Source organism: Apis cerana, linkage group LG3 (genome assembly GCF_029169275.1).
Source record: "Apis cerana isolate GH-2021 linkage group LG3, AcerK_1.0, whole genome shotgun sequence".
Lineage (NCBI taxonomy): Eukaryota > Metazoa > Arthropoda > Insecta > Hymenoptera > Apidae > Apis > Apis cerana.
In genome coordinates, this window is record NC_083854.1 from 4444166 (window position 1) to 4456468 (window position 12303).

At 34.3% G+C, this 12303-nt stretch overlaps 2 protein-coding genes across 6 annotated transcripts in view; one reads left to right on the forward strand and one right to left on the reverse strand.

The window, feature by feature from the left end:
* LOC107995213 (protein rhomboid-like) overlaps positions 1-12303 on the reverse strand; it is a 162118-nt gene that overhangs the window by 143012 nt on the left and 6803 nt on the right. For 3 of the 5 annotated variants that reach the window (XM_062072328.1, XM_062072322.1, XM_062072320.1), the window contains exon 1: positions 6727-7011. The exons of 1 other annotated variant lie outside the window; for it this stretch is intronic. The gene's annotated coding sequence lies outside the window, so the exon portion shown is untranslated. Of the gene's footprint in view, positions 1-6726; positions 7012-12303 lie in introns of those variants that run through there. One more of the 5 variants, XM_062072331.1, reaches the window with a different exon arrangement.
* The window catches only part of LOC107993844 (protein lin-37 homolog), an 85961-nt gene continuing 81156 nt past the window's right edge, over positions 7499-12303 (forward strand). Inside the window, exon 1 of the mRNA XM_062072332.1 lies at positions 7499-7805. Coding sequence (XP_061928316.1) covers positions 7794-7805 — 12 coding nt within the window. The 5' untranslated portion in view covers positions 7499-7793. The remainder of the gene's footprint in view (positions 7806-12303) is intronic.

Below are 12303 nucleotides of genomic sequence, written 5' to 3' on the forward strand. Positions count from 1 at the left end.
AGCATCCGCCCCGCTCTCCCTTCGCATCCCCCTCGTCGACAATGGTCGATAGAGAAGTGAAAAAAGGACAAAGGGAGAAGAGGCGAGAGAAGGAAGAGAGAAGAGAGAGAGAGAGAATCGGTAACGAGACATCGAGGAAGACGACTTCGCCTCTTTGATTCCGGGGAACGAGGATGAAACAACTTTCACGCCGATTGCGAATCGATGGGGAGTGCATCCCCTTTCGTTTCTCTAATTTCAATCGAGGCGGGCGCGAAAGAACGGATTCCACCTTGGAGAAACGGTTTAGTGCTTCCTCCGGGGTACGATTACTCCCTAACTTGGAGTATAGACCAAGGAATTAGAAACCTGAGAGAGAGAGAGAGAGAGAGGGAGGGGTTGCTATTTTGGTTGCGAAGTTGGGGGAAAAGAGGATGGGGAGTTTAATTAGTAGAGCGAGGGCTGCTTTATGAATTTTTTATCCTTTCCTAGCCGAGAAAATGAAATCGTTCTTGGTTCGAAAATTATTATCTCGTTGATCTGTTACACAATTTCAGATTCAGTGCGGCTATAGGATAATGGCGTTGAGATCGGTATTTTCAAGAAGGATTGTTTTGTTGATGTTTCGTTGATTAAATTGCAATATATAATTTATTTTTAGAAATATGATTAAGAATTCGTTTCATAATTCCTTCACGTTTCTCCACCTGCGTAATATTACGTTTGATAACGTTTGATGTGATATTTGATTACGTTTGGTAAGATCATATTGGGTATCGTGTATTGTTTCTCTTTCTTTTCTTAGATAATTATTGTTGTAAGGAAATTAAAGGTATCTAGGATACAATTGTTTAAAAAAAACGAACGTTTTATATAACGTTTGAACTGAGGATATACGTAAAATGTCGAGTGACAAAATGAAATTTTTCCATTTTTTCAGAAAATTGAATTTGAAAATTCGTCAACGTGATTAAACTCTTCACCGATCATTTGAACACATTCTTGAAAACTCAATTTCAGTTTACAATACAGCATCCCCCAGCAACAAAAATACAAAATTTATCCACCAGCCTGATTTCACAAAAATTCCTAAATCCTCGATCTACGTCACAGAATTTAAAAAATAAAAATTTCCACTCTCTTTAAAAAAAAAATATCTACTTCAAAAATTAGCCACTAAATTTTTAAAGGATAAAAAAATCTATTTCGAAAATTAACCAAACGTTAAACTGTAATAAAAAAAAAAGAGAGAGAGAGAGAAATTTCGCAAATCTGGTGAAAAAAAAATTCAGAAATTAACGAATCTGATAGATCCCCCGCTGGGAGAGCGAATTTTCCAACAAAGTCCATCGAAAGCAACGATATTTGTATTCGTATGCGGGCTCAGTCCATATATCCGCCGCGTGGATATTATAAAATCGCGATGCCGCTCGGCCCACCGTGAAATCGTTTAATAAACGACGTCGACCCTCCGGTGTATCGACGAATTTTGAAACCGGTCGTGCAATTTTTCACCGTAACGAGAGATCAACAACAACAAGGCCCGAGTTTCGCCAATTCTCCCTTCATTTTTTATAACCATGTAAAAGATGCAGGAGATTAGAAATGAAAATTTAAATTTTGGGCGAATAAATATTGCTCGCGTGTGCATTTTACCTCGAAAAGAAAGAATAGTTTCTTCGCTTTAAACGAATGGACGGATGGATGGATGGATTCGTTCGAGATGGAAAAAAGTGTAAATTTGCCTTGTACGTTCGAAATTTATTTAGGGATGTTTTTCTTCATCGTCATCTTTCGCGCTAGAGAGCATCAACCCTTCTGGCTTTTCTCGCTAAATATTTCCTCCTCCAAGGCAAATGTTTCCGAAACGTTATCTCAACAGTTTTATGATCGAATCGACCAACTCGAAACTCGAAAATACCTCTACTTGATTGTTCTTGATTTTAGAAGCTTTTGCTTTTTTTAGAAATTTCTGGATAGAGAATTATTGGATTCACTCGCATGTTTATTTAATATCAATTTTACACGACGTATAAGATTATAATAAACTGACTTACTTTATAAAATAACGCACAATGTGAATATACATTAAATTTGAAATTAACAGGGAGATATTGGAATTGCTATCCTGAAATAAATCATCGCTTTTAATAAATTAAAGCTTGTGCACATTGAATTCTGTCTTCTATGTTTATCCCCGTTATTTATGAATCGTAAATATCATACTATGATCTAACGATTTAATGTTGAAATCGATAATCGAAGGGTTAAAACACTGGATCGATCCATTTTCCTCCTCGATTTTCCTATTATTTGAAAGTTTAATAGATAACCACTTAAATTCTCGAGCAAATTTATTTCTGTTCGAATTTTTACTTAACAATTTTCCCTGATTAATAATCGATATTCGAAAAAATTAAACGAATCACGATTAACCGATTCCTCGATATTCCTATTGTCGGAGGTTTAATGGATGGTCAAAGATGACCAAGACGATACTTAACCCGATAGGAACCACCTTCGATTCAATTAGACCCAGAAGAAGAAAGGGATCCTCGGTGACCCGGATATCTCAATTAATAAAACAACCCAGCACCGCGAACAAAAGGGTTCCAATTCGAACCGACTCTTCCCTCTCGACCACGTCCATCCGTTCCCAATATGATCCTCAGTTACCCTTAATTTCGATCCCCGTGCATAGCTCCGCGCACCTATCCGATCGGAGGGCAAACAGAAGAAAAGAATAAAGAAAAAAAACATTCACGAACGATTCAACCTATAGAAAAGTGTCTGCAAAATCGCAAACAATGGTCTCGACCTCAAAATCCGACCACCCGATCGAACACGTTCTTCTTCTTTTTTTTTTTCTCTTCCTTCTCTTTCTTTTCGATAAAGTTGCAAATAAAATTTTCGTAGTATTTTTTAGTATTGATCGGAAAATATTCTACGAGAGTCGGGTTTAATTTCTTCGTATAATAAATTTGCGAAACGAATTCTACGTAATACATTGCGAATAAAATTAAGTATTACGATAAAGCGATTAATTTGTTTCTCGACTCTCGATATAAAATATTCTCTGGATAGTTATAATTAAAACTTTCATTGTGAATTTAAAAAAAAAAAAGGGAGGGAAATAATTCATTTCTTAATATTCTACCTCGTAATCATTAATTTCTTACTTTCGTGAATATTATTTCGAATTTTTCACCATCTCTTTTTAAAATTCACAATTCTTAATATTCGTTTCGTTTCCTACGAAATATTCACCGCTATTCCCAAGAGTTCGCGAAGAGAGCACGTCGAAGTATCCCGACCAATTACCGTATCGCAACCAATATTAATTCTGACCTAATTACTTTAACATAAACAAATGCGTGCAAATTTAAACTTGATAAACAGTGCCGAGAAAATTACGCATATAAGGGGAAAAAGAAAAAGGAAACGATGATCGAAACTACCTAAAAATTAACACGATAGATTTCACGTCGAAAGAAGAAGAAAAAAAAATAAGAATTTTTGCAACGTGTATAATTTACACGAGAAAAACTCGCATAGTGGAATATTTAATTAAGGAAAAAGGGAGTAGCACTCGTGTTCAATTAACTGCGACTCTTTTGATCATTACTCTATTGCAATAAAACAAAAAAAAAAAAAACGAACTATTCTCTTTAAGGTTGAAATATTTCGTACTTTTGAAATATACTTTGAAAGTTTTTATTTACATTTCCTTTGCGAGAGACCTGACTTTAAATCCCTACAAAAGACGCAGAGTTTGTTAATTTTCTAAAAAAAATTAAAATATATATTTCTTCTTGAAGAAAGTAAGGAAAATAACAAAAGTTTGACCATTAATTTTCGGCAAAGGAAAATTCGTCGTCTGATCGATAAAGTGAATATAATAATTTTCCGTAATTGACTATGATATCGTTATTACAAATCGTATCAGATTTCCTTATCGCGATACTATTACTGTAAATTGCATTCTACAACGGTGCCCCACCCCCTCTATTATCTCTGTACATGCAAGCGGTGGTATAATTATTAGTTTCTCCAGTTGCGACACACACTCGTATTAGCTATCGCATGAATTTACATCGGCGCATAAATCTCACAAGTCCTCGCTTGATTATCCTATTCGAACACGAAATATGTTCTTTGACGTGTTTGAAGAGTACGATATCGCTCCCCCACGTGTTTGCTGCACGTGCAACCCTTTTCGCGACTATAGACGAGGTCTGCATCGCGTCGAAACATTATTCGTGGATACGTGCCCTTTCGTTATTACGCCAGATATTCCATAGCTAAGCTCGCTAACTGTTTTAAACTCGATGTATACCGTGCTATAATATTATCAAGTTCTAAAAAAAAAAAACTTGGTTCTAAAGGGGAGATTCGGATTAAACTCCTCGTCAGAGAGTAAAATTATAGGGAAAAGTTTTGCTACTCGCATGAAACGAAGAAAAATCTATTTGCAAATTCTTGCATAATTGAAAAAAATTGCTGAAATACGTACGTCCCAATTTTCTTTTTTTTTTTTAAGAAGCAAGGAAAGTTGTTGCTGGGATAGTAAATACAATTTTAAAAAGCTACCGTATTAATTCAATCTACGTATCTTTAATTAAATACTATAAATTCTTAAAGTAAGAAAGACAAAAAAAGAATTTAAAAGTTATTTTATATAAACACAAAAATCATCGCACAAATTTCAAATTCAATCTACACTCTATTTCTAATATAATAAGATACCTAATTTTAATTTCAAAATAGAAGAAAAGAAAGATTAAAACCACGTAAGAAAAACTTCTTGTTTAAAAACAAACAAAAAGAATTCCTTCGCGAATATATTAAAAAACGTTTCATCCAGATTCACGTTTTTCAACGAGAAATAGAAAAGATGGGCGTAGTCTCGTTTCGTATCGCGTAAATGGACAAATCGACTCTGAACCGGATGCAAATGCACGCGGGGAATCGTGCACCGAATACTGAAGGAGCTACTTCCGAGTTTGAGCAGTCACGGATCCCTTTGAACGGGGAAGGGTGGAACGAAAACAAAGGCGGCAGAGAGGCGAGGCGAGCTTATTCGAAAGGGAAATATTTGGACTGGAGCGCGTCTTCGCGGTGTTAACCTTGAAACGGGCGGGCTAAAACGGAAGTCAGCGGCGTCTGCAGCTTCCGCCGAGGTGGAATTTGGCCGGCTCTTTTAAACCGAACCGCCGCAAACCCCGTCTCAGAGACGCCATTTTGTGTGTACCGTGGATCGCTCCAACGATCTTAGGTGAAATTACATCGCTCGAAATAGGCGAGTTCGCGAAGCTTTGGAGAAGACTTCCGGTTAAGTCGATTTAGACTGGTTTCTGTGAACAGATGCGTTTCGTACTGATTTATAAATGAGACGCCGCGAATAATGCGAGAGCGAGAGATGTCTTTGCACAGTCGAGCTCTAGTTTTTAAAATTCGTTATCTTTTTATTCCAAAATTTACAGATTTTAATCGTGGAATAATCTATATTATTTGGAAAATAATTATTATATATGTATATTGTATGTTAGAGTGAAATAAAAGATATGAATAACATTTTTTTTCGATTCGTTTCTCATGACTTCTCTAACGAGAACGAAAGTAATTTCAGCTATTAAAATTTGAATTTGATGGATGAATTTCTTAAAATGTTGTCAACAGTTTGAAAATTATTATATTCGTTAATTTTATTAAATGATTTCGAAATATATTTCGCAATGATTCATCTCAAATAATTGCTGGAATTTTGTCCACCATTTAATTAATATTATTGTGTTACGTTCGATTTAAAAACATTTTTAAAATTTTAATTATTAAATTTTAATATTTTCTAAATGGAACCAATAAAATAAAAATTTTTTTAAATTACTATAAAATTAAAAAAAAAGGAAGATAATTTTTTCATCCTGCAATAAAGGAACGTAATTTTCTAAAAGTCACTAAAATATCGAACAAAAAGCAATGGTTGCATCTACGCGAACAACGCGGAGTTTAAAAGGGTCGATAGTTCGGGTGAAAAGCTTTTCGACCTAACCAAAATCGAAACGACGGGGAAAAAAATCACGAAAGTGCATTCAGGTCGAGGATAACGCCGCTTTCATCGTAACCTGATAAACGACGCACTCACTTCTAATGCGATCTTCAAAACTAAAAGCAGAACGAACCACTCGATCGGTTGACAGAGATTGGAACACTTGAGAAACATTCGTTTCCATTAACGTGTCCTAACGCATCACTATATCGTAAAAACGATATTTTTATGTTTAAAAGCATTAAAATATGCATTGTCACATATTTTATTCTTATAATAATATTTCGAGAAAAAATTGTCCGATTCAAATTTTCGCGCCTAAATATGTAGTTGAAGGAAGCCATTTTGCTTTTTTTTGACGCATTTTATAGCTATTTGCTCAACTTTATATTATGTGATCGTACCATTCTATCGAACGCAATATCGATATAATATCAGTTGTTGAATCCGCACACAAGCTATTTCGTTCTTTTTACAACGGCTGCCATATTACGAGAAAGCGTTTCTCAATATCCTATCGGTTTTATCGTTTCAATTTTACCGGCTGACAACTAAGCGTCAGTCAACGATACACGTTTGTAACGATATTAATGCACGAATATTTTTCAACAGAATTACGATTCCGTCAAATGCGATCGCTTTTTCTAATTCGATAGAGATGCCTGTAATATATCGATGAATATAATATGATACCTCACCTTATTTGAGAAGTCGATGAATAGTCACTCCATGATCTCTTTAGCCACGATGAATTTTGATCCTTACGAAACCCTTTCGGCAGTTCGCTGCTTGTCCAATGATACAAAAACACAAGCACTATAAACCGACGGTACGAACGACACGAGAAAGTTAAACGTCACGAAAAATTCGCACAAAGAGAACATAAACATACGGCTCGACGTCCGCGCGTGCACTGACTTCTGTTCGGTCGCAGTCCATCCACCTTGGAGTGTAGACTCGTCGCACGGTTGCCATGACGATGGGTCAACAGCACGCGTTGCGCGCGCAACGAAGATAGTTCCACTCCACGCTGAATGGTCGCAACAAGGATCGACAAGTCGATCGTGTCGTTTCTTGTATGTATTTTACGTTAAGTCGAGGCCAAAATTATAATACGCGCGCATGGAAAATTAATAACGACGCTTGTTAACTTGGAATATGCAACTGTGTCCAAAGTACACGATCACTAAAAATAGTGATCTATACGATTGGCTAGCGGACAAAAATGAAACACGATATCTGATTCGCGGAAATTAATAACTAGCAAAGTACTACGTAGTTCGAACGACTGTGTGGAAAATCGACATGCGATCGAAGGATAGTTATTTTAAGCTTTATTTTAAGTTCTAATAATATAATAGGATAAATTGAAATAACGAGGTAATGTGTTACATACAAACAAATATCCTATTAAAAATTCAATCATAATTCAAAGTGTCGAAAATGACTAGCGCAGTAGACGTCACGATCGTGAATAGTAGAAATGGCGGGATTTAATCGTTTTCTCGTGGTCTGTTTCGTCAATTTCCGAATAAAGTGACATGATTACTATACACGTTTAGAGTTAATAAAGTTAAAGTTAATAACGATCGTGGTGAAAAGGAGCATCGAAGTCGAACTAGCTGATGCTGCAAGAAGGTATTCTGTGAATATATAAGCCAACGCGACAGGTTTTCTGTAATCAGCGTGTTCCAACGACGACAACTCCCTAACCTTCCATTCGCCCACGTTGGCAGATTCGCAAGTAACGCAAACACGCGAAGGGATGAATTATAAGGTAAGAGGCAGAGTTCACACGTTAGAAATTTAATCTTAACACGAATGAGATTTCTCGTGGTGCGGCTGAGAAATGACTTTCGTCTATGTTGGATGCTTTTTCATGTTTCGAAGTTAACCTAACGAAAATGTATTGCGACTTGGAAATATTTTCGCATCGTTCTTAGCTGGAGATAAATAACTTCTCTTAAATCTTTTTAATTTATTTTTCATCGTATTTTTTTCTATTACTAACTATATGCATTAAGTAATAATTATTAATGTAATTAATATTAAAACATTTCGTTGATATGTATCGAGCAACGCGAAAGCCATTTTGAACGTCGCAATTAACCGATGATGAAGTAAGTTCACTGTCGGAAGTATGCATTTATATTTATTATTCCCTTGAGAGGGGTTAAGCTTCCATATTGCTCTTTATATTGACCCTTTCTCGTTTGAAATTAACATTTCTACGAGCACATAGTATCTTCAAGGCGCACATGGGTCCGGTATTATATTAATTAAATCTTGTTATTAGTATTTATGGGTATGATTTGTAATTAGTTATGAATTTATAGCTAATTAAAAGTTAAACTTCTTATTAAATATATAGAGAATTTAGCATTACAAAAACTCTAACATCTAAATTTAAAACAGTTCCTTAACCACTCATATACATATTCCAAATTTACATTGTAAATATTAAATATACATTTTAAACGTAAATATATACATTTATGCTTTTATATATATATGTATATAATATAAAGATAATACATATTATCCTAAATATTAATTAATGGCAGGCCTAGCTTTAATATTTATTACAGCCGAATATGCATTAACGTTAATGGATGTAATCATTCAGTAGCTAACGTAGCAAAGCAATTTTGATAATATTTAAAATTCGCAATACTTTTAATATTACGATATAAATTACATATTTTTTGAAAAAATAATTATTATTCTATTTCTTACTCTATTAATATGAAATGTAGAATAGTTAGGTTAGTTTAAACTACGTCTTAATAGTAATAAAGATTATTATTCTTACAAGATAAAAGAATTTTTTAATTTTTATACTTTTAAAAAAATACATTACTTTTTCGACTTTCTCTTCGTCGATTTTTCATTTTAAACATAAAATAAAACTTTGTGAGAAAAAACTGTAATAAAATAGTTAAAATTAGAAAAAAATGATTAACCAATTTTATTCTTTACGACGAATTTCGAATTTTTCCGTGAAATCTATCCCGTCACCGATACAACTATAATCAAATACGGAACGAACAATAGCGAGAAGGGGCGCAAAGAGCACATTTTTTACGGGACTGTCGAAAAAATGCACTTGGACCGCGGTGCATCATGACGACGAGGTGAAAAGTGGCCCGAAACATTTTACTGATTTTCACGAGTTACATAGTACGCGCACGTCGTTATGTAGTACCGATTCCCTCGTTCTCTCTCTCACTTTTTTTTCTTTTTTTTTTTTTTTCCCTTCTCCCGTTTCGTCCGCGCGAATACACATACAGAGACACGAGAGGACGTGTGTCGCGCACACGAAAAGAGATCGTAAATTTAAAGCACGTGTAGCGCCGTGTATTCAGTCAATGAATACCTAGACGACCATGTACGACTGTGTATCGCGACAAAGGGGAAATATCCTGATAAATGGAAAAATAATTTTTAATCGCGGACCGCCTGTGTAATCTATTTCGTTGCGTAAAATTCGCTGTATTAACGGGATCGTGGCGCAGGAATTATTCGCCGCCACGTATCACCGGACATTAAATTTTAATTGGGCCGTTGAATCGTCGAATTTCCTCTCCTTCCCCCAACTTGGCTCGCTCGATCCCACGAAAATTCAAAAGCGGAGAAAATCGTGAAAAGGAGGTGGTGTTGGAGGGTCGTGGACTGGCCGAGAAGGTGAAAGACAAAGAGGAGAGGTAGAAAGAGTGGGCGGGAGGGAGAAAGCTCATAGGTAGCCGGCGGGGAAATTTACATTTTTAAATTGCATTTATTGCGAGCCGGCTATATAGCGGCACGCCGAGTGGTTCGAGAGCGCTTACCGTGAATTAAAGCTGACTGATTCATCGATGGCTCGCCGCTCTTTTGAATAAACCACGCTTTACGTGGCCGAGCTTTGCATTCGGATTTCCCCTGTTATCCGTTTAATTGATTATTTCCACGGAATTTTTGCTACAAAATTCCGTGTACCGAGATGATTAGGATGGATGTGAAAGTAGATTGGGTTTTTTCATATTTTTCTTGGTGATCAAACGAAATTACGATCTTGGTATTTATTTGGAAAGACGTTGTTATAGAATTACGAGATTAGATTTAATAGAATATTATCGCTTTTTTTCGTTACAAAATTCTGTACATCAAAATGATTAATGAGTAAATAATTTGTAACTCTCAAATCCGTGATACGTCCATGATATAACGTGTTCTTGGTAGAATATCGTAATTGTAATTGTATACGATAAATTATTTTTTACATTTCCCTTGTTATCTGATTATTCCTACGTGTCCTTATCGTAATTTTGTATATCGAGATTAATTAATATCAAGATAATTAGGATGGAGGTAGAGAAAAATTGGGGATAGCATCGTTGATATTTAATTTAACGTTTTCCAATATTTCTCTATAGTTATCGATAATCAAATAATTGTCGAGCCTCGAATTATCGGTTCATATTTGCATGGAAAGATGTTATTATAGAGTTGCGAGTAATTATTGGATTTACGACCCTTAGTAGAATATTACTGCTATATCGGAGTAATGAAACACAGTAGAATTCCGTTTATATGAAGCTGACAGAGGGGACGAGCAGATTTATATAACCAGGTTGTTCATATAAGTAGAAGTCTATGTAATTCTCGTCACGAGTTATGATTTTTCGTTCAATTAAGAGGAGTTAATGTTCATATGAGAGGATTTTATGAAACATTTTCTCTGAAATGCATAACGATGTATCATACATTATAAATTTAAAAATAATTTTTCAAGCGTGATAATTGCTCGATGCTTCGTGAATTAATTCTTAATTATTTATTTTTTATTGATGAATTAAAAAATATTTTCAATTATACATATTATTTTTTTATATTCGCGAATGAAATTTATTTTTAAAATAAATTGCAACGAAAGATAATTACGATTATTTTTCGAGGGAATACTTTACGATCTTTTCGAGATTGTAACCACATCTGATTAATTATCATCGAAGCAGATATAATCACAAATTTGCAATATTTGCAATTGTTAATTTATTATGAAAATTTTATTTTCCAAGTAAATTTCCTTTTTCGAAAAATTGTAGGAAAGAGAAAATCGCGGATAAAACGTGGTAAAAATTCTTTTAGATCCTGCTTTATTGTTACAAAAGCTGTTAACACGATTCAACGTTCCTTTGAGTAAAATATTGACTTCGAGAATTCGACGTTCCTTTCAATAAAATATTAACTTTAGAAATTCGAAAAATTCCTCTTGAACAAAATTTAAAACTTCCGGAATTACATTTTTATATTATATAAAATAAAATAAAATTTTCCTTATACGATATTACCTCATACTTTATTCGACAATTCAGAAAAATTTTTCGATAAAAAAAAGAAAATTCTCTTCATTTTTACAAATCCACGATTCAATGGAGGCCGCGATTCAATTTAATTAAGAAACCTCTATGCGACCCTTACTTTTTCCATCATTTTTCAAGGAACTTTCAATCTCATTTTCATCACGATGAAACTGCTAATGGTATCGCGATAATTAATTTCGTGGTGGAAATTGTATGACTTAGACAGGGTGGAAGACAGAAGAGAAACAGCGGAAAGTAACAAGCGCGGAAAATAAGAGAATTGTCTATGAATACATCTTTCTTTTTCTTTTTTCTTTTTTTTTTTTTTTCTCTCATACCAAGTATTTTTCCATCACGAAAAGAGTCTCTCTTCGTGGATTTGAAATCTTTTAAAAACGAGGCGAGGAAGGATAACTGGAGAACAGGGTTTCGCAGTTAAATTCGTACGTCTGGTAGGATATTAATAAGAGGAACGATGTAAACATGCGCAACAGTGATAATCTAGAGAAACATTAATTAATTCGAGTATCTCCTATTTCGATTCTATTCGAAACGAGAGATTAAAATTTTGACAACAAATTCGTCAAATTCTGACATTTTGCGAATTTCGAAGGAAGGATTTTGTTAAGAAATATCGAGAAATCTTTTATTCGGGAGATTTCCAAATAATACTAAGAAAATAAAACAAATAACAAACAATAATAATTTATCGTAATTGCATACGAGATCTTTATCTCTTGGTTAAACCAAGATATAAAGAAGGAAACAATTTTTTATATTTTTTTAGCAAAGACAAATTAATGCCGGGATAAAATAAACAAGTATTAAAATAATTTATTACTCGATTAAATAAATACAAATAATACCGTTTGCAATAAATTGACAATTTACTTCCATAACGCTCAATCCTGGTTTAAAATCACCTGGTGTAAT